General features: G+C 39.1%; 1 protein-coding gene across 1 annotated transcript; it reads right to left on the bottom strand.

Moving 5' to 3' along the window:
- Positions 1–23: 23 nt before the first annotated feature.
- LOC306890019 (uncharacterized protein) lies at positions 24–24253 on the bottom strand (the record flags this gene model as incomplete). The annotated part of the gene is made up of 29 exons (XM_079449474.1): positions 24–584; positions 964–1078; positions 1159–1414; positions 1640–1873; positions 1945–2052; positions 2929–3054; positions 4100–4646; positions 4988–5194; positions 5286–5450; positions 6036–6237; positions 6317–6500; positions 6979–7194; positions 7735–7921; positions 8747–8937; positions 9009–9138; positions 9451–9680; positions 12006–12221; positions 12298–12465; positions 14585–14785; positions 14870–15043; positions 16547–16762; positions 16838–17101; positions 19145–19297; positions 19402–19617; positions 21894–22160; positions 22256–22408; positions 22993–23208; positions 23748–24014; positions 24091–24253. 29 exons carry the CDS (start codon positions 24251–24253, stop codon positions 543–545), a joined length of 5814 nt encoding a protein of 1937 aa, XP_079305600.1. The 3' UTR covers positions 24–542.
- Positions 24254–24294: the final 41 nt, after the last annotated feature.

Below are 24294 nucleotides of genomic sequence, written 5' to 3'. Positions count from 1 at the left end.
GCTAGAAAATGGGACACGAGATTATGGTGTAACTAGTTTATTTGCAAAACAAGACTTCAATTTAAAAAAGTAAAAACCATTCCACAGCCCTATATATTTCTTTGCTGGCAATAGTATAGCTTGTTTTCCTTGTTTAAAGTCCAGCAAACGTGCTATTATAAAGAAAATCGATTTCACCAGAACAGGGTTAACATTAAACACCCCTTTTAAATGTGCAAGCCAAGACAAACTGGATTTTATGTATTACATTAGCTTAAGTACCACCTCTATAATATAAAAATTATATTAATTAATGTGAATAGTTTCATTTGTGTATAGCCAGTCTCGAAATATGAATATAGTAGTTACAGGTGTTTTGTTCTAGTATTCAGTAAAACAAACAACTTCAGACAAAGAGCTGAATGCTGACAACCATTTAAAGGTTCATATTTTATTAATTGTGAAAGTCAAACATTTAAAATAAAACCTATACAGGAAGAGATTTTATTAGAAAAAATTAAATGGCACATTTCTTTAGATGCTAATGTATTAGAAACCTAAATTTAGCTGACGGCAGGTGTTGTGATAGCTGGGCACATCGGATCCTACAGGAAAGAGAGTTAAAAATTATTTTCTAAAAAATTAAATAATCTTTTTGAAGTTTGTCAAACCTCATTATTTGGAGAGGCTAAACAGAATTGATCAACAGCATCCTTTACATATGCATTTAGGATGCAGTAACTAACGCTGCTCCAGAAATGACAAAATCGGTTTGCCTTAAAAAAAACAAGTCAGGCTGTGATTTAAAATTACATGGAATATACAGACTGTCCATTTTCTTGGGCACGAAAAACATTTCTGTTAAGCTTTCATGCAAGTGTATCATACATTTTTAGAAAGGTATAAGGATGAGCCAACCGTGACGGTTCTCATTTTTGACACAAATGAACAATGTTTGATTTAGCTTATATAAAACATGCGTACCTCTTCCGGATTGTACAGCTCATTTGCAAAGTTTTGAGAGAAGGTTGTGCAATCTTCCTTGTCTGTCAAAAGCGTTTCTTTATCTGTAGCATGTAGCTCAGCTGCCTGCATCCTTCTGCAGAGATATTTGATAGCAAGGTATGACGTACAAGTGTGTAAGATAATGATTTCTATTATCCAAAGAAAAGGGAAAACCTCTTTTTCATGATCACGGCAGCAAGCAGAGCACCTCCAAAGAGAAAAGTGAGGGTCAGCGCAAGAGCTGTCCGACTGGAGCCAGCGTTCTGACAGAGATTCCCACTGTACCCCTCCTCACACTTGCACACGAACTCTCCCTTCATCATCACGCATCTTCCATGCTTGCTGCATCGCTCAGCATCACAGGACAGACTATCCATGTTCTGTACAGAAATTTCAGCTGCTCCAGGTCCAGATTTGGATTCGACACCACCTGGTTTGCATGTGAACAGGTTTTTCAAGTAAAGACCAATGGAAACGAGTACCAATCCCATATGATTTTTATCCAAAATATCTTAATTCATCAATCGTTCACATTAAAATCAATAATTAATCACTTAAATGGCCTAATTCCATTAGGTACTACAACATCTCCTGCATTGTTTAAAGCATTTGTATTGTGCTACCGAATGTAGCATAAAGACAAACAAACACTCACAGTCTTCATCTGAGCCATCCTGGCAGTCCTGGACTTGGTCACAGAACTTTGCAGCAGAAATACACTTAAGGCCATCCCTGCATGCTGTACTACCCTTGGGGCACTTGAGACTGGACACGCATTTTGTCCCGTTTACAGAAATGTAGTCCTGTGCACACCGACAAGTGCGCCCACTTGGATAGGGAAGGCACAGGTGACTGCATCCCCCGTTGTTTTCCGAACAGAAATTGGTTCCTGGTGGGGAAAGAATAGATGGAGATCAGACAAGAATTGTTGACTTCAGAGAAGGTTATAGACAGTGATACCTTTCTGGCTGGACTTGCTGTAAGCTTTCAGTTCTACTATGTTTGTCTTCACCTCAAACCACATCTGCTTGGGCTGGAAGCCATCAGTGTACCACACTTTAATTGTACCTGTTTTGAGCAGCAAGCATGAGTAGTTACATATTAAAACCCTTCTTAAAAGGAACTAAATTAAATTAGCACGCGCATTAACAGTCACAAATCTTACTGACCACGTTTACATGGACATCAGTTATCCAATTACTGTCCTTATTTGGAGTAAGCTAAAATTACGATTAATGTGTTGACTTGCTTTACATGAAAGGTATATTCTTAATGTTCCCGTTTTACATGCTTACACTTGACTTAACCAAGTAGGGCAAGTTTAAGAAGTCAAGTTTATTTATATAGCACTTTTTAAAATTTTCATTGTCAAAAAGCAGCTGTACAAGAAAACATTTAGCTTAATTAACATGAGTTTTTGGCGTTTCATTTTCTAGAATTGTTGGCGTTTCATTTTCTAGAATTGTTGGCGTTTCATTTTCTAGAATTGTTGGCATCTTGTTTCCCCGTTCGGACCAAAATGTGCTTTCTTGGTTGAAACCATGTTGTTTGGCATAAAATGAAACGACTGCCCACTGCTATGTGTAACCTCTAGCAAAGTGCCGCAAAAGTTCCTGCGCGGTGGTAAAAGTGCGTACATGTCTATTCCAGACTTCGATAATGCAACTAAAATAAGAGTACTCCACCAGTCTTTACTACGATTATGAGTTTACTCCGATTAAGCTAAACCCAAATCTAATGATCAAAAATGTCAGTTTACACGATTAAGACAATACTCTGATAAAGAATGGACCGTGGTAATATCTGATTATTGTGGTCCATGTAAACGTGGTCATTATTGTTAATAGCATTTCTGGTAATAAAACAACAGAACACAAAAGACCTTTTTTATATCCATTTAAGAGACAAAGTTGGCAATACAATGCCATACAGTGGGCAGATTACCATTTTCTAGGGTGACCCAGAAGATGATGTCCTCAATACGGGCAAATGACACAATGAAATTCGGTCCAGTATTGTATTCCTTATAGTTCGAGCCATCAATATCAACAGAGCTTATTGATCCAGCCCCTGTGAAATCAAAGACAGTTATTAGTGATACATAGTAACAAATTATATTATATTATATGATTATATTAATCTTCAGACAACAGTAATGCAAGTGCTTAACCTTCAGATTTAGCTTGTTAAACTAAATTAGTTCTCATTTATTCCTTTGAACTCTACTCTGTTAACCACAAATAAAAAAGCCTGGATTTGTGCAATTCAGTTTCTTTAATTAAAAATGAAATCGCTTTTTAATTAAAAGGTTTCATATTAAACAACTTTTTAGTATCATCCCTCAGTAGCACCCAGCTATTTTTGGACCAAAATTTGGTTTCACACATTAAACTGTTCAAACAAAATCGCATAGCTTTTTATAGGGCGTTTGTAATCCATTCATAAAAAGCTGTTTTATTGACTTCTAAATTTCTTTTTGGATTCTGTGATCTTTTAGTTTTTACTACACAACAGTAATATACATTTTGTATCCTGTAGTCTTCCCTCGAACTATACTAAAATTGCTAAATACTACTGTGTTTTTGAAACGAAGTTCACAGAAACATTTCACATGAACAGGGCATAATGTACAACTATATTTGTAAATATAAACAAGTATCTTACCAGTAGAGGTTCTGCTTTTTCATTTAGTCTCCTAAAATCGTTGCAGGTTTTTAGGGATGTTACTCGCTCATTTATGCTACTGCAAATTATGAAGTATATATATAGTATAATTATTCTTGTCATGTGGGTATATAATATATTTGACGACCCAGTAAAATAAGTCTTAAATTGTTTCAGTATGTTTTCTCGAACAGCAAAAAGCAGATTACATATTTAAACCCCAATTAAATAATTACTGACTTGATTCATAGAACACAATGTGAATAGTTACCTTTCCAGCCCTTCCTTGTTAATATTTCAAATCTACCAGATTCTTTACCCTTCCGCCTTGCGGAAAAATTGTTTGTTGTGTATCGCGGAAAAAATAATGCCTTAAACTTCTGATCTATTCGTTCCAATTTCTGGCTGTCATTTCGTTTTAGCTTTCATATTAACAAACACACACACATACCGGTATCTGCCCAGTACAGCGATGTTCCGGTGTCTGAAAACGCAAGTGAAATTGGCATCTTTGCTTTACTCCACAACAGCGTGCGATTGCTCCCGTCCATGTATGCGCAGTCCACCTGTGGTAGAGGCTCAGATCCCCTCCGGCTCACTGCAGTGAAGCAAAGCCTTCCTGTTGGAGGGTGTAGAGCAATGGAGATAGTCTCCTGAAGTTCAGCCTGCAGGACCAGCAGAGTGTATTTTCCTCCAGGAGACGTAACGTAAAGCTGAGGACTCCTGATGCTGCTCCAGTAGAGGTTCTGGGAAACCCAGTCCACAGCTAAAGCAGTCACCAAGTCTCCCTTGAGCTGTAGAAAGTGTCCTGTTGGTCTGAAGCCAGAGCCGCTTAGTTTCAGTTTGGCTACAGAACCCTGACCAGCATCGGCGAGGAAAACAGTGCGGTCTTTGAGAAGCAGATCAAAGCTAGATGCCTCATTTACGCTGAGGAGAGCAAAGGCATTGTGCTCCGGCCATTTCTTCAATCCAGTCTCTTGCAGGCTTTGTGTGAAGATCTGTGTGGGGAAAAAGACAATAAGCCTGGGATAGCCGTGCAGAAATCTTTAATAACTTCATTATTGTTCTGGCTCCCCAATGCTAATGTATTTTGACCAGCAGAAATTTAGGCCACTCGTGTTCCTCCGAAGAATCCAAATGACCAGAATTGAAAACATGTACACTAAACAACCCAGCACTTTTTAATGGCATGAGAAAAAATTATATTCTTAAGCTGATGATTTTATCAGCGGTGTTAAACATACTTGTTAGCAGAAACATCTACGAACTTTCTATCAGTGACGAGTCAAGTAAAACATGCGTTTTACAACCACCCCACAATCTATTCCTCTTTATGCACCTGAGTGATCATGGTAGGAGATAAAAGTAGAAGGAAAGATGATGAGGACTCGACAGGAGAGGAACAGGTGAGTCCGTCTGCAGCCAGCAGGTGTCCTGCAGGGCAGCGGCATACAGCTTTAAGCCCTGGAGCTAGCAGACACGTGTGGGAACATTTCAGCCTCTCACAGGGGCTTGTCACGTTGGGCTGTAGAAAGGGGTGGGCAACCTAGACAAATGCAAAGATATTCAATGTGCTAAAGAAAGGCGAGGTAACAACAACATAGAAGAACATTTTTCATTTCTATATGCATACTCACTTTGAGGCAGAATGGCTGACTTGGTCTTTTAAGAACAGTTTTACGGTTCTTGCCAGTGAGCTTGTTGGCCACCTGAATGGATCTTCTACGGGTGTCGGACCAATAAACAAAGTCGTTAAACACAGCTACAGAGAAGGGACTGGCCATCTCAGATAGTTGTAGCACCTGTAAACAGACATCATTCACTCTTTCCTACATTAGTTCACTAATATAGTATACGTTAAGGAGCGAGTGAAAACGAGCAAGTAAATTCCGACACTGTGCACTGGAAATGCTGTGGGCACTGCCAACTACATTTATTCAGCATGGGCATCACAATAGATGGCTAGCAGCTAACCGAGAGTGTACATTGGTTGTACAGTCGTTATTATGATGCAAAATAAAATAAAATGTTTATTTTGGTTGAAATAAAGGCTCCATAACTATTAACTTTGTAGAGCGTGCAATTGCAAAGAAGATGTAGTACATTCTAGCCTCATGCACAGGAAATTTCCCATTTTACACATCGGAGACCTGTAAATTTAAATGGATGTCAATTTTACTGCGTTCATCAGCTTAAAGAAATGCTCTGAGCCACAACTATGATCAACTATGTCTGAAAGTTATGCAAACGTATTAAGGAATAAAGCTATTCGCTTCAATTTAGAAGATTGAGGCATTAACTTGAAGGCTTTTTCACACAAGGACAAAAACAGAGTTCTTGATGATTTTAAAACAAAAGCACACCATTCTAAACAAACATTAGATTACCCTCATGTTCTCTCCATCCAGTGTTGCTGAGCCAATACATTTGAGTTTCTCATCGGTCCAATAAAGTTTGTCATTCAAGATATCCACAGTGATGCTGACCGGCCAGCTCAAACCATGACTGATCACCACCTTTCTCTCCGAACCATCCATGCTAGACCGCACAATCTGAGCTCTACCTCCAATCTCTGACCAGAACATAATCCTGCAAGCACACATTCATTCTATAACGTTAACAATCGGGAGGGAAAAAAACAGCACCACCTTGAAGAGATTGTATGTACCCTTTCTGCGGCAGAAGCATAAGTGAGCGAGGCTGCTCCAAATCTTCATCCAGAATTATAATGTAGTCTTGTGGTGCTACAATGCTGCTACCCAGTCTCACAGCCAAAATCTGACCAGCTGCACCATCTACCCAGTAAAGGTTCCTTCCAATCCAGTCGATAGCAATGGAGTCGGACTTCACTCCTGAACAAGCAAAGGTTTTGAAATGGATAAATTCTCTGCCAGAGCTGAAACAACATCTGAAAACTGGCAAGCACACATCACAATTTCTAGTCTAATGGACACTTGACCTATCCCCTGCTTTGCATCTCGGTAACCAAGTGACATTCTGAGAGGTAGTTAGTGGGATACTAAGCAGCTACTGGGGTGTTAATGCTAAGCAATTACTTAGACTAGCCGTGTCCCAAATCGAAGGCTGCCTTTCAAAATCAATTGGGACACTTCAGAACGATTGAGGTGGCAAGGCTTTCGCAAAAATGCATCCTTCATTTCCGTCAGATGTATCCTTCAAGGCCTAGGCAATCCCAAGATTCAATGCTGCAGCCTTCAAATAGGGACACAGAATGACCTAGCACCTGCTTAGCTGTTGTTTGTGGTATACAGAGTAGTATTTAGTGAGATTCATTTGCTGGAGTGTTTTTTATGCACAATCTTTCTTTACCTTTGACAATTGTGCCAATGTTGTTCTTTTCTCCATGGAAAGCATATTTAATGCTCTCTTCCTCCAGACTGACCCAGTACACCTTTCTCTCCTTTTGGTCGTAGTCCAGAGAGAAGATGGACTTCCGCCCTGGTGTTATAAGCGCTTGAATACTGAAGCTCCGCAGACCCAAACTCAACAGCTCGTACTGCCCAGAGACCAGGAGACTAGGCTCCTCTACATGTAAAAAAATCCATGTCCTCATACACTGGCCTTAACCAAATTTAGACAAAAGAAACTAATATACCCACCCTAAAAGAAACTAATATACCCACCCTAATATCAACAATGTGTACATTTTAAAGCAATTACATTTTTCAAATCGATATTCATTCAGAGGGAAAAAAATTACCCCATTTTTAACTTGCCTTCAAGGCATCCAGGGTGTTTATGACTCTTCTGCAGACGAATACAGTCTGAGAAATTCCTGGATAAATGGTATTATAACTAAGCTTTAAAATTGGAGTAAATGGGGGATGAGAAATAGTAACTCCGATAATATTTGTCTGAAAGAAAATCGTATATATCTAGGATGCCTTGAGGGTGATTTAAACAAAGGGATAGTTCAGAAGCTAAACAAAATTACCCCACAAGTAATTGGTTGTATGTACATGTACATACCTACACAAAATCAAACAAAGGAAAACTGCTGCCACAAACATTGTTTGAACCATTGAATCATAGAATGCATTCTAACAAGTTGCTGCGGTCTGATACCTGAGGTCTTGCAGCTCTGACCGTCTGGTTCTAGTATATATTCAGGATGGCACTGACATAGGTAGGATCCCTGAGTATTGAGGCAGTTATGACTACAGACATCAGGCTGAATCTCTGTGCATTCATCAATATCTGTGCAGGTTAAACCATCAGACTGGAGCCGAAAACCAGTCTTACAGCCACATCTCTGTAAACACAAAAACTTTCAACAGAATGCCAAAATTTAATATGATTAAGAAATTAAAACGTCTATGTAATCTTTTGCAGATATCTTTGGATGGCGAGCCTGCCCATAGAATCTTTAGGCATGGCCAAAATTTGTGAAGCCACACACCACACCAAATTAGAAGTCAGCACATCTGTTGCATAGTCTACTTTGGATCAATTCTGATTCTTTAGACCGATCTGCACTGAAATGGCTGAACATTTAGATTTTGTCGGTTTCAGAGCGGACTTCAGACAAAATAGAATATGGAGGGAAAAATACGTTGGAATCATACGACCTTTGGACAATTTAAGTGAACGCATTGCAAAACTCATGTATGGCCAGGATGTTATAGTATTGAAATTAAAATGCATAAGTTTACGGTGTTGTTTTAACTTGAGGTCTACAAAATATTTAGAGCCAACACAACCAGTGACAAGAACTGTACTGTGGCATCTTTACAATAAATTTTACTGATTAAATGGTTTGTAATGTCATTAATCTAAATCTTGAAATTGATTGCATTATTTTCACTGTGACTTTCAATGTAATTACATTAAACAGTACAGATAAAAACAAGGGCATATAAATAATCATTGTAAATTTTAGGTTAATGTTTTTGATTACAATGATCTAATCAGTTCTCGATGGACGAAATAGTCCTGCCCTAATTATTTTCTCATTTCAAAAGCAGTTTCACTCAAATATACGTGTCAATACATTTAGGTCAACTCTGCAACAGATGCGTTGAATTTAAAATGCCTTTATATAAATAGGTCTGTTTATAAACAAATAAAAAAGGTTGACCGCTCCATGTGGAGTACTGATGCAGTAGTGTTGGCACGACAGGCTGATACTAGAGCAGTTGTTCTTCAGACATCCCACACCCTCATCAGAACCATCCACACAGTTAGGGACCCTGTTGCACACCAGGTCTGGTTGCACACATTCACCACTCCCACAACGAAACGACTGCGACGGGCATTTCACCTGACCACCTAGAAAAAAAAGACTCTTGCACTTGAATTTATAATCAACAAATACTGGCAGGAAGACCAGAAACACTCACATCCAGATTCATCACTTCCATTATCACAGTCCTTCATGCCATCACATCTCCACATTTGCGGTATACACTGAAATTTTGACGAACATGACCACTGGAACTGTCCACACTCTAGTGGTGTCACTTTGCAGTTCTTGACAGGAAGAGAGAAACATTGTGGGATTGCATTTCACAGCTGGATAAATGAATTCAGGCTCCTCACTATTGTTCGTTTGAATAGTACAAAAGCCGTAATCGCCATTTAGGTCACTATGTTGAAAAAATAAAGGCACAACTAATTGCCCCAAACCTTTGGAATTGGTTAAAATCTGACAGGTACCATATATTGTCAGGACCGTGTCAATTGTGAGACTGCTCAAAAAGAGAGCAGTGGTTTTCTGTGGTGTGTAAATCAAACAAACATTTGAACTTGTGAAAGGGGCATTGGGCACTGGTGGTTCCTCACCTTCTCATCAAACCCATCAGTGCAGTCCTTATCTCCATCACAGAACCATTCTTTAAGCAAACACTCATGAGTGTGGGGACAGAGCTGCCCCGCAGGACAGTGTGGAGGCTGAGGACAGCCCTTCTCATCTGAATGATCACGGCAGTCAGCATATCCATCACAGCGGAGAATCATGGCCACACATTGACCATTACTGCACTGGAAACTGTCGCTCAGGCAGTGTTCAACCACTGCAAGATAAAACACCCAAATTATTTATAGAACAACATTTCCTTACTGACTTGACAAGAGCCAGAGAGACAGACCGTGTCGTTTTTTAGTCAGTGCTCAAGCACCTCCACCATAAATGCAAAGCCCAATGGTTTTTCTCAGGATTATTAGGGCCCCGCACCGAGGGGCATGCTGGAAGCTCTTCAAATGTTGCACAAACATTGTGTGAAGGTGTGATACTTGGCAATGTAAATGCACAAAATAATCTTAAATAAAACCTTTATTCACATTCTCATAGCTGTCTCATTCAGCATTGATAGGCCCATTAGGGGGTTAGGTCTTCATCTGCCCAGCCATTGACACTCCCTCATATAAGGCCTTTCCACAACAAAAAAAAAGTCTGGAATCCACGGGCAGTCAGTCTGCGAGCGCGAAATGTTTTTGTACGCAACCTGTCTAGTGCCCTTGAAACTAACTGCAGAAAGAGTACAACACCACGTGAACTGATAAGAGAAAACTATATTGTTTTTAAAACTGCATTCATTATATACGATGAAACAACTATATTTACAAAAAATAGCTGATCTAAAAATTATCTGCTCTTCGGAGTGCGTGTGGCACAATGCGATTGGAATTAACCCAAAGATGTGATAATGGTGCATTTCTTGCACAAAAGCGAATCAATTCATCTAAAACACCAGTTTAGCGTCAAGGTGCAGGGATTAATTTGTGCTGAATGTATTAGAGTTTCTTAATTCGACTTTTACACGGTCATTTATGAAGGTATTTGGTTGAATGAAAGGAACAAAATTCAATAAATAATGCCATTACAGGTCATATAATGGTTTGTTGCTATGGTATAAAAACTGTCCCGCATCCCATTTATACTTTACTTATCTTTGAGGGCCAGAGTCCAAAAGGAAGGCAATAAGAGTCTTCAACTACATGCAGTAAATAAAACTTTACTGGGAGATCATTGGTAATGAATTCCCGTCTGTAAACACAATTTTTATCAAAGTGTTTTTCAATGCATATATGTTGTAATGTACTAGAGCTGCATGATTCTGGTTAAATTGAGAATCACGATTCTTTTGTTTAAAATAGAGATTGCGATTCTGTTAAGATTCTGAATGACGACAAAGTAACTCAAACATACATTACTTGCGATAGGTTCTGAAAAAAGTTTAAGTAAGGTAATATTTAGGACTTTAGTAACTGTAGGCTAACCGTGAAATGATTTTATAGTGAGAATTTTATCCAAAAAGTATGATAGGTGGTTAAATTTGACATCAAATGGAAAGGTAAAATGTCCTGCTAGTATGAATGCATTTACTGTAGAAATATTTAATACAAGTTTAAACACATTCCATAAAGGTCCTTAACATCTACAGACCTATACAGATTGCTTGAAGAGTTCTTTAGACAATTGATAAACATACCAGTTGTTCTCACCAGTAAACAGATGCTTTCAAGCGCTTACAGCGAAGCATCTTTTAGCACATATACAGTGATAAGCACCTTTTATCTGTCATTACGGTAAAACACGTCATGAGTGTAAGCATGCACTCTGATTTGTCTGCGCTACGAACTGCAATGTGTCGTTTCCAACCGGTCTAGTAAAGATGCGAAGCATAATCAGAACAATGCAACAATCCTGAAAGATAATCATAAAGTAAATGCAGCCTGACAACAAAACTATTCTTATGTTGGTCTCTTATTTGGTGCAAGATTAATTTGAACCGGAACCCTTGATCACAATCTACTGCATGCATTTAAATGCACAAGTTTGTTAAAAACTGTGCAATCTCTACATGGTGACTCTCATAAATGAATGAAATGTGATGCTTGGGTCATTTGTTTCTGCTTGCAGCTAGATTTATTATATTTTAGGGCCAAAGCACCGAGGTGGAGGCTAGAGGCCTGTTGTTTCCTAAGGGTAACATTTCCATGGTTTGGGGGCATTCAAAGGCCCTTAAAATGCTCAAACTCTTGAAACTTGGCACAAATGTTATTAGGCCCAGCCAAATGTTTGCATGTGGGAGCGGCAGGAGAGCTCTGTATGCTTAACTACTTTGTTTATAGTTCTCATCGACAACACCCAACTGTGTAAGTCTGCCATGTATACTGTGGAATAAAATGTCAACTGCTGTAGATTCTTTTCTGTCATACTGCCCAGCCTGATGCACATAGTACACTTAATTTATAGTATAGTCTAATAAGTGTGGCAAATATATCCAATTTATGATGAAGTTAATCCATTTAGTACAAATACAAGAACTTATGTTGGCTAGTTGTACGCCTTTTCTTGCACTTTAAAAGGTTGGTGACGACTGCTATAGACCTACCACAGTTATCTTCATCAGATCCATCCACACAGTCCTTCTCTCCATCACACAGAAACGTCTCAGGAATGCAACGGGTTCTATTGTCGCATGAATGGCTGCACTCTTCGGAGAGTGTCACACAGTTTAATTCATCAGATCGGTCCTGACATTGTGGAGTCCCGTCACATACAAGCTTCATATCTATACACTTCCGACCATGAGCACACTGGAACTGGCCTGGTGGGGCAGAATAGAGTAGTGGGCTAGTTTAACTTGCATCATGTAAAAACAAATTTCTTTTTAAGAGATCTACCTTTTTTACATCTACGCTCACAGCCTCGCTCATCAGATCCATCTTTGCAATCTTTTTCTCCATCACACACATGGCTGTACAAGACACACTCTTTACCATCTTTACATGGTTTGGAACCCAGGGGACATCTCAAAGGGGACGAACCACTTGCATCCAACCGATCACGATCTGAAAAACAGTATCAACACTTGAAGAGGCTAATATGAAAGGGACAACAACAAAAAGCATCCTTGTTTCAAAAGGAGAATTTCCAAACTGATCTACAGGGGCTGGTCATATAATTAGAATATCATCAAAAAGATGATTTCACTAATTCCATTCATAAAGTGAAACCTATATATTATATTCATTCATTACACACAGACTGTTACATTTCAAAAGTTGTCTGTGTATTTCTTTTCATTTTGATGATTATAACTAAGAAAATTTGAATATTACTTGAGATAGGAAAATCCCAAATTCAGTAAGACCAATAGAAAGGATTTTTAGAAATCTTGGCCAACTGAAAAGTATGAACATGTACAGCATTCAATACTTAGTTGGGGCCCCTTTTTCCTAAATTACTGCAGCAATGCGTCGTGGCATGGAGTCGATCAGTCTGTGGCACTGCTCAGGTGTTATGAGAGCCCAGGTTGCTTGGATACTGGCCTTCAGCTATTCTGTATTGTTGGGTATGGCAGATCGCATCTTCCTCTTCACAATAACCCCATAGAAAATCTATGGGGTAAGGTCAGGTGAGTTTGCTGGTCAATTAAGAACAGGGATACATTGGTCCTTAAACCAGGTACTGGTAGCTTTAGCACTGTGTGCAGGTGCAAAGTCCTGTTGGAAAACGAAATCTGCATCTCCATAAAGTTGGTCAGCAGTAGGAAGCATAAGTTGCTCTAAAACTTCCTGGTATACAGCTGCGTTGACCTTGGACCTCAGAAAACACAGTGGACACACGGCAGATAACATGGCACTCCAAACCATCAATGACTGTGGAATCTTTACACTGGACCTCAAGCAACGTGGATTGTGAGCCTCTTCTCTCTTACTCCAGACTCTGGGACCCGGATTTCCAATGGAAATTCTAAATTTACTTTCATCAGAACGCTAATTGTGCCCTCCTTGATTACGGCAAATTCTCTTCTGACTTGTTAAAGTATTTAAATACTTTAACAAGACCTGCAATAATTATTAATTTATTAACCGTCTAATATCCGTTATCAAAGCAAACGCACGGAACAATTCCTTTGAATTATCATGAAAATGTATGTTGAAAGAGATTCTCTTCCCTTTATTAACTCACCCCTGTTGTCACCCAAGCGGTTTGTATGTTTTTTCTTTAGTCGAAAATAAATTGTTTTTGATGAAAACATTCCAGGATTATTCGCCATATAGTGGACTTCAACCGTTTTGAGTGCAGTTTCACTGTCATTTTGACCTTCAATGAAGCTACAAAGGGCTTTAAACAATACCATATAAATAAAAACGCTGAAAATAAAAATGTATATGCTTTATAAACACAAATCTCTGCTATTCCACATGTCTGCTGTTGAAGCATAAAAACCCGGCCTAGACAGCGGTGTTTGTACAATAACAGCACACTTCATACATTGCTGGCAGGGCTGAACAGTGAATCGGTCACCCACGAAACCACATCAACTACACTTATCGTTCTTATCGGGAGGAGATTTTCAAGGGCGTATCGCAAACTAAGATATCAGCCATCCCGATCTTGAACCCAGAATAAAACATGCTCAAGAGCAGGTAAGCCTTGAAGCCCAAGTTCCCATGTTGATTAAACCCGCTCAAAACCAATCACACTTCGAGCCCTAAAACTCAGTATGCTTATAATGTGAGTTTCTCCACCCTCAAATGCCTTAATACAAACAGGAAGGCATAATTATATTGTGTTGCCATAGTTGGATACGATAGAATTTGTGGGTGTTTTGTTTCAGCTTTTGATGGGGGAAGTATAATCAGGGGTTAGCCATTACAAGTGTGAAAAGCCCTTACAAGTATATACATTCATATGTACAACTCGTGTTTGTGTCTCTACCTTCTCAATTGCATATTGCTTAAGGTTCTCTGTGCATGTTGTCATTTTTGTTATAAAAGGTACTTTATACAATTGTACAGCTGCTTTGTGACAGTACTTTAAACTCGATTTGCAAAATTCACCATAGAATATTTGTGATGCTTTGGAAAGGAGCTGTTTGGATCATAGACAGCCAATGAGTGGCAGAATGTTCACTTTCGTTGCCTACAAGCATACTGCATTTCCCACCACTCAAGAACTTACAACAGTTCTTCTCATCGGAGCCATCTCTGCAGTCAGGTTTGCCATCACAGAGCTGCTGCTTCCTCAGACACACTTTTCCATCGCAACGCATGGCACAGCTGGGACACTGCATTTCATCGGATCCATCAGTGCAGTGTGAATAACCATCACACACAAGGACTTTCTGTATACATTTCCGCTTGTCCTTGCAGAGAAACTGTCCTAAGGTCATAAACATTAGCTTTTCGGTCATCAGGGGCTCAATCTAGAATATATAATGATTGGCATTCATTTTTCACTTGTTACCTGAGTCTGGACATGCATATATGCAGGAACGCTCATCAGATCCATCAGGGCAGTCTGTCTTTCCGTCACATAGCTGGGATTGTGCAAGACATTTTGATGTTTTCTGACACAAAACTGATGGAGCATTGCAAACAAACTTGGTTGGTGTGTCCATGGGAGAACTAGTAACAGGAGCTGAAAAGTGATGGTAGTTTAGATTCATTGAAATTGGGAAGGAAATTAATACCCACAGTTTTTGGATGTGTTGACATTTCAATTGAACCGTGCCAGGTCGATACCATATGAACGCAACAGACCAAAGGCATTTAAACAAACCAAAGACAGGAAGCAGTAACAAGAAATGACCCTGAAAATCAAACGAAAATTAATTTAAACGCTTCATGAGGTCTTCACAAGTTATCAGCATGGTTAAACTACCATCATATGTGCAAGCGTACATTAAGCATGTATAAACTCATAAAATATACATCCTAAAACGCTTATGATGTCCGGTAAGTTCAACAAAAGTATAGTTGCAGTCTGATTGCTTTGTCTATGTTATGTTCTCAGGTTTGGCATCTTAAGGTTTGCTGTAAAAATCCAGTGTGAACACCATGCGATCAGGACAAAAAAAATTGTTTGTCCAGACCAAACTAACAAACTAACTAAACGACATATGAAAACACCCTAAGGAGCGATTCATGTGCTGCTGTGTGTGAAAGGTTGAACTATTTCCATCTCGATGCGGCGCCACGTGTCTACATTAAAACAAACTTGCGAACGCAATTGGAGCGAAATGTGAATCGCCTCTAAGAGGGCTTTCACATCGGCAATCAAGTTTGAACTTGGCAGAGTTCACATGAAAAAATCTGTGAAAGTAGTGAAAATATAAGAGTTGTCATGTTGTTTAACACTACACAAACATTTTAACAAGACCAACAGAGCATTTATAACCCAATCAAAATGTCAAACAAATATTAAGATTCACATGATTAAAAAATGGTAAAACAAACCCGGAGTGCCTCTGGACCAGTCTACATCTTGTAAAGTGGTCTATATTGGCACTGTAGACATCACATGTGCTCAGAGATACATGATGATCTTTCACTGCTATCCTCTAATTTTTATATAGTAGCAAACTCGCTTCATTCCATTCCATTGCAACCCCGCATTTCTCGCACTAAAGATGCTCAGCATAAAGCGCTGCAAATGACGTCATGCAGTGTTGTGGTGAAATTAGAAATATACTTAAAACCATGTGCCTGAATGTTCAACTACAGGTAAGGGTCCTTCCTTAAACGTTCATCAGCATATTAAGAGCTTTTGATAGTGAACAAGGCTCTTAGTGTAAAATAATATCAGCTGGTGTGGATGCAAAGACAACTTTTGAATGTATTAAATTACCTTGCAAACAAAAGGTTACCAGGAAGTGTAACATGTTATTAGCAGAGTCTTATAACTGGCCTGTTAAAACATTGCAAATTTCAATATGTATACCTTGCCAGGCTCAATTGTAGAAACAACATTTAAACTACTTACTTTTTTTAAATAAATCAAATGTTTTTATTTATGATTTATTTTAAAAAGTAATGTCCAGACCTCCGCTGGCAAGCAAATATAGAAACTGGAACTCCGAACTTTAACTGAAAACCACTGGTATATTGGATCAATACTATTGGGCTGCTAGTGTGATCTTACCACAGTTTGCTTCATCAGTGGCATCCATACAGTCCTTCTCTCCATCACAGAGGAAGCTCTCAGGGATGCAGCGCGTTTTATTATCACAGCGGTGTTTGCAGTCATGCGAGGGAGTGAAACAGTCCGTTTCATCAGAGCGATCCTGACATTGAGGTGTGCCATCACACACCTGCTTTTTGTCAATACACATCCTCCCGTGAGCACAATGGAACTGATCTATGAGGAAACGTTTGGTTCAATGTCAATTGCACACAGAGAGAGTGCCAAAGTTACAAATGTTTTCGGTTTTACCTGGTTTACACTGATGTTCACAGTCATCTTCATCAGACCCATCCTTACAGTCAACCTCTCCATCACACACATGACTGTACAGGACACACTCACGACCGTCTTTGCATGGTTTAGATCCCACACGACACTTTAATGATGCAGTTGAGGTTGTAGGAGCCACAGTAGGACAGTTGATCTCATCTGAACCATCAAGACAGTGAGTGAGACCGTCACACACCAGATTTCTCTCCACACACTTTTTTCTGTCCTTACAAAGGAAGTCACCTACAACAGCGGAAAAGGACAATATGAACACCACATTATGAACACTAATGTCTGTTCTGAAAGTCATTTTAAGCAATCAAGCAATGTCCACTGCATTCTGACTTTGTTTAAGAGCTGGATTCTCACTCTGACCAAATGTGCCAGATATTCTCCAGGGTATGACGTCTTTAAGGGCAGATTTCCTTATATGGGCACTTCTCCCGGAAAAGCATATGCATACATGAATCCTCAAGTTCATTTTAGTTATGCCACACAGCAGATACTTGCATAAAACTCCTCTCTTGTCTATGTCGTTAGAAATCCTGAATTGTCTTAAAGGCTGCCATATGCTCTTTAAAGAATCACATTAGCATATAGCATATCCAATTTAAGAGTATGGCAGCCTTTGAGTAACAATAATGGAAGTAGCCCTAATATAAACTAATTTTATTTTAATCCGCAATAATTAAACACCAGGTAAAGAATACTGTGGCCTTAAGAGACTTCCATACACAGCCACTAGATGGTGCATTACATCGTTCATTCATTTCCACTTGTAATGAAGGTATTTGCAAATGCTGCAGGTTCAGTTAATTTAAATGTATGCATTTAGTTGAGACTTCAAAGTATTTATATATAGACTAATCAGGCCATTCTGCGATTTTAATGGCTTAACATTATAACATGGCCATTTGTATAGTTTCAAGCATATCATATAGACACAGAAATCCAGAGTCTGGAAGTTGAGACATGTTAAAAAAAGCATGTGGTGTCACTTTTAATTAAGAGGGAAACTGAACAGCATTTTGTGAGTACCAAAACCACTGTGTTTTGGGAGAAAAACAAAACTATGGATACTTTTCACGGACTCTGTGTAAAATAACTCAAACCATGTTCTGAATGAAGTGGGCGCTCCGTACGCTCTCTACGTCATGCACACGCTTGTTATAAATGCAAATGATCCTTTTTGGCGGCTGTATGATGACTAGCCGCACATCCCCAAACACCCACCCCCCGGCCACGAATAAAACAATTATTTTACCTTAACAAAACACATCAACCTTACTGTTAAAGTAGCCATTTTCTATAATTCATTCATTAAACAACCAAGTAACAAGTACTCGGAGTAAAAATTACTCCAACAGTATATCCACCACTGTTTGATTCTAGGATGTACGGTTACATTTCAACAGGGTTTCTAATTTCAAATTTATATAAAAATGTGCTTTATTTACAAGCAGCTTTCTCTGCACCAGAGTTCGACTGAAATGACTAGGGGTGTGATGAGACACTTCTCCCGAGACTTACTCTTTAAAGAAATCCTCAATGATGAATATAGTGAAAATTCATATTTTATTACCTTACAAGTTACCTACATATTTAGCATTTTGTCATTTTATGAAACACGTTAAACTTCTATTTTAATGAATTATGTTATGCAGTAATAAACAATACTGGAAAATGTTGTCACAAGCTCAAATGACAGTAATTGCACAAAGTTTGCTTCGTTCTCTTAACAGTTGCAGCTTTTAGTAAAGAGCTGTGGTTGTTGTTTTCTCATCTGCTAACATGAGCACTATGTGAAACTATCGCCACATATGATTTTGCAGAGAAACCGTTAAATGTTAGCATAAAACATGTTTATGTAAGTGTCTGATGATCCGTTTTTGGCTGTGAATGCATTTAAAATAACGTAATGTGAACTTGTAATTGTGGTATAATCTGCTCACATCGGCTCTCGTCACAAACCATATAAATACATCTTTCAGACTAATTTCTAGGGGTGTCAAAAGCGGGGGTTTTCAAATAAGATATGACAATGAGACAACTTTTTTACAATAAAAAAGCAGCTACGGTTTTCTATTGACCTATTCTATTATAGGAGTAGAAATAGTCGTTTTCTTCATTAACCTTTCCCTCGAACAACCCTGTAGCTTGTGTTAGTCTAAAGCGTACTCACATTGTGGACCCATGGCAGTCTTGAGTCTAATGCCTGGCTATAATTAATAAGACACACAGATATAAAATGCAGCAATTTTCAAGCTGTTTATACAGTGAGAGTACCTGGATTTGGACATCCGTCAATGCAATATGCTTCATCAATCCCATCAGGACAGTCATTTTTGCCATCACAGAGCCTAGTGTGAGGTATGCACAGTGACCCACCGCTACACAATACTGCAGGACTCTTGCAATCCAGTACCTTGGCAGGATACCCTAAAGAAGAGATGGTAGGAAAATAAAAAAACTTGTAAATATCGTTTTACACCCCTCTTTGTTGTAATGTGATATTTAGCTCTACAAATAATGGCGACACCTACCACAGTCAGACTCATCTGTACCATCCACACAGTCTCGCTCTCCATCACACAGGAAATTTTCCGGGATGCAGCGGGTTTTGTTGTCACAGCGATGGCTGCAGCTTTTGGTGCGTACGAAACAGTCGTTTTCGTCTGAAAAATCTTGACATTGCGGTTTGCCATCACAGACTTGATTTGCGTCGATGCATTTTCTACCATGTGCACACTGAAACTCCCCTGGGGAGGCAAAAAAGTAACATTTTAATCAGTGAGAAAGTACCAATGAAATCAATGGTATGAAAGAGAAAAAGCATGCATCAACCTAAAGTGTGTGCTTGACCAAAAATAATCTCATAAAAACAGATGTAAAGTAGGCACACAAAGCTCTTCATTAAACAATGTTTTTATATTTTGATGCTTTGAAGTCTTCATTTAAAATGCCAACAAGCCACCCTTTATACCGCCAGGTGACTACATGACACACCAAAAAATAATCCCCCAGAATCAACATCAAATGGATTCATGATGTGGAAATGTAAAATTGAGGATCATTTGAAGTTCACCTGATTCTCTTACTCTACGTTTTACTCTCCCCTATATTAAATACAAATATTATTGTATTGGGTATTTAGGAGGAACACCGCAACATTGCATGCGATGGCTCTGTGTGTCTTAGTCACCAGCTCCTGACAATGTCAATGGGTCAATCAAGGGTGATCTCAGCAGGGGGCACTACCTTATCTCTAGGTAAAGGGAGGGTGAGATTCCAAAATATGGATAGATTTAACAAATGCCTTTTGCACTCGTGTAACAACTAAGAATGAAAAGTACGTACATTTTCAGATTCATGAAAATGTTCGTATTTCCAAAATGTAGAAATTTCCACCGGCTCCAAACCGGTGTAAAATACTCAAAACGTTCTGCATTTTTTATAGACAAACTGATGACATTCACACACAGTGAATCAAAATGCAATGATATTTCACAAGATCTTTTGCACAGTCTTTTTAATTTTTTACTCTTGATATACTTCACTATTATACAGTTGCGCAAAAAATGACAGTTGAGGAGTGACGAGCTCTGCATTTTACCCAGAGGCGGATCTACATTGACTTACCATCATACACAACGGAGATGTTAATATTGCTGGTTACTGCATTTTTATAACGGTCTGTTTTAAAACTAGTGATGTAACAGTGACAAGCTCTCAGTCAATCATTATGAGATTTATGAAAGCGCGTGCAAGCGCGCCAACGTATCTTGATGCAAATAAAACGTCATACATTAGCTGGGTCTTTGAGGTCTTTAGATCTGGGAACTGTTAGTAGAAACTGATCAGGAGCGAAAAAGGCTAGATCTCCCTTCAGTTTCAGCTCAAACTTTGGAACCTGCTACCGGGGAATATTAGATCATCTCCGTCTATGTCTAGTTTTAAATCCTTGTTAATGTTATTAACCCAGGCTTTTAATAATCCTGGAGGTTGCGATTGACATTTTTGGTTTATCTAAAGCACCATATAATACAACAAAGAAATGTCCAATGTGCTATAAAAAAGATATACAAAATACACAAAGTCTCTGAATTTTATAGCTTAATGCTTAACCTTTGTCAAGTTTATATCGTTGCTTATAACATCCATGTTTAAACATGTCACAGTTTTAATAGAAAATATTAGATGCCTTCTGTAGACTATTTAACTCAGTTATGGCATCTGCCATGTAACTGCAGTTTTTGTTTACGACTGACAAAGCTGTGTAGAAGCAGCAACAGGCCGAAACTGTAGAAATCAGTTTGTTTGAATGAATTATTGTGGACTGATGAAAGCAAGATTTTTCTTTTTGGGTCTAGGGGTCACAGTGTATGGGGTTGTCTGGCTTTAATTCAATGAAGACCGACAGTTTGTCACAGTACACTGAAGCATGGTGACGCAAGCATCATGCTATGGGGATGTTTCTCATACTCGTGTTGGGCCTATTTATCAGATTCCGGGGATCATGGATTAGTTTAGTGCATTAAAATACCTAGAGGTCATCTCTTATGCCAAAGAGGAAATGCCCTTGAAATGAGTTTCAACAAGATAACCACCCCAAACTCAACAGTAAGCGAGCAGCATCATCATAACGTTAATCTTGTTGGTCTGGAATGAAGTGGCCAGCCCAATCTTCAGACCTTAATCCAATATTTTTTTAACAGCCTAACATTACTGATTCTTCACTTTCTGTAGAGCAGTACCAAATTTGTCATTTTTCGCTTCATGTTTTATTTAGAAAAGAATGTGCAGTGTTCCCAATGCATTTATGTATTGAAAAAAATTATTAGGATTATATAATGTATATAGACTATCAGGGTTCTTTTCCTATTGGCATGGGCGAAGATTTTTTAACTGCTAATATCCTATGACATTTGACAAGTATCAATATCTACCTAAACCTCCCCAGACCACCCGTCTAAAATAAAACATCTGCTTGACTGACAAGTACATTTTCTTCCCTGTGTTGCTAAGTACATCCTACCTGCTTTACAATTAACACTGCAGTCGGCTTCATCAGATCCATCCTTGCAGTCCAGCTCTCCATCACATACATGACTGTACAGGACACACTCTTGGCCATCTTTACAGGGCTTAGAGCCCACACGACACTTTAATGATGCTGTCATTAAGGTTGTAGGAGCCGTAGTCAGACAACCAAACTCATCAGAACCATCAAGACAGTGAGAGTGCCCATCGCACACCAAATTGCTCGTCACACACTTCTTTCTGTCCTTGCACAGGAAGTCACCTGGAAATGACGCATGAAATTCTCAAACGGCAAAAACAGTCCATCTAGTTAAACTTTCAACACAAGAAATGTAATTTAAACAAGACATGTATTACTGCGATATGGACAGTTGCGAAGGCACGGTCGCTCATCAGAACCATCCGGGCAGTCTCTTCTTCCATCACACAAATATTGTTGCAGGATGCACAGTGCTGTCCCTTGACAAGCCACATAAGGAGTCTTGCAGGGTGATGGTGGGGTTGGCATTGCTAAAACCGTTGGGAATTATTCAGAGAGACGGATTGTGCCAAAATTGTAAAGACTGCACAATTAGCCCATTTGAATGGCACCAAGGGCTCACTCACACTGTCCCAATTGAACCACGCCCTGGCACGTGAGCCAATCAATCGTGGTTTGTTAAAGGGGCGGTTAACCGCAAACCGGTAAGAGGATGGAACTGAAAGCATTAATTTTGTTAAACCTAATGTAACGCTACGTATAACGATCCGTTTTATTCAAATAAAGTATGCGGGATGTATAAAAGCAAAATGTGCCATTTACACTCAATTGCTCCCGTATGACTGACATCATAGTGGACAGGTCTTCACAGGGTGGATGAAATTGAACACACCTGATAAACCACAAACTGAACATTACAATGAATTCCATTGTGCTACGAGAGATTTTTTTAGCTTTGAAGTAAATATAAACAGTCGCATCATAATGATGAAAGTATGCTCGGGTGCAGATGGTAAAGTGCAATAAGCACATGCCAGTGGGGGAGTGGGGACAATCAGACGTGGTTGGGAGCAACCGGGCCAAGTGTGAGTACAGCCTAACACGGAGGACTTACCACAGTCAGCCTCATCGGAGCCATCCCAGCAGTTTCTCATCCCATTACATACGAACACCTCTGGGATGCAACGAGTGTTTCCGTCACAGCGCATGCTGCAGCTCTTTGTGGGTTTCCAGCATCCTACTTCATCTGAATGATCCAGACACTGATGAATCCCGTCACATACCTGCCTAAAGTCAATACACTTCTTTCCCTGAACGCACTGAAACTGACCTGTGAGAATTCAAAACAGCATTCTCTCTTAGCCAATAATGGACATATCAAATTATTTTTTATTACTGTGCATGGCTTAAGTGAGCAATTCTTAAGCCTTAGATTTGTTTGTCACAAACAAATCTATCAGCCAGATTTCCGCATACAAGAACCTCTAGAACACTAGTGATGTAACTTATTATAATCTATTTCGAATAGTGATGATTCAAGCCGGTTGAGATGTTATTTTAATCACAATATATGTTTTGAACAGCAGGATCATTGTTTACTCCAAACTTGGAAAACGTGGATATGCTTAAACATTCAAGAAAAGCACAGGCAAGTTTTCCTGGATTTTTTTTACATTTTAAAATGAACATACAAAGACTTCGTTTTAAAATTATATATTTTTGTCAAAAAAACAATACTAAAGGCAGTTAAAGAAAATGAAGTTTAGTTTATTATATTAAAATTAATTTTCTAATATGTCAACTCATTTTGAAAAAATAAATTGCGAATCGCATAGTTACATCCCTATTAACAATCAATCAGAAATTCACCTGGATTGCACTGAAGCTCACAGTCCTCCTCATCAGATCCATCCTTGCAGTCCATCTCTCCATCACACACATGACGGTGCAGGACACACTCTTCCATGTTTTTACAGGGTTTAGATCCCACACGACACTTGAACGACACTGTGGTTGAGGTTGTGGGAGCTATTGTGGAACAACCGACCTCATCAGAAGCGTCAAAACAGTGAGAGTGACCATCACACACCAGATTACTCTCGACACACTTCTTTCTGTCCTTACACAGGAAGTCACCTGGAAACAAGACACAGTTGAGTACACAATTTATTTATTCAACGCCATATCAGCACTTGAGGAACTGTCATTTCACCTGGAGAAGCACATGCATCTATACAAGAAGCTTCATCTGCTCCGTCAGGACAATCTCTTCTTCTGTCACACAGCTGAGCCTGAGAAACACATACTGATGTTCCCGGACACAGAAAAGAGGGACTTTCACAGCTTCCCTGAGAGGGTCTGGATATAGCTGTCATGATATACAATACAAAATGTACCTTAAATAAAGCTTTACAGA

The sequence above is a fragment of the Barbatula barbatula genome (genome assembly GCF_947034865.1).
Source record: "Barbatula barbatula genome assembly, chromosome: 24".
Taxonomy (NCBI): Eukaryota; Metazoa; Chordata; class Actinopteri; order Cypriniformes; family Nemacheilidae; genus Barbatula; species Barbatula barbatula.
This window is presented reverse-complemented; position numbering and strand designations above follow the sequence as displayed.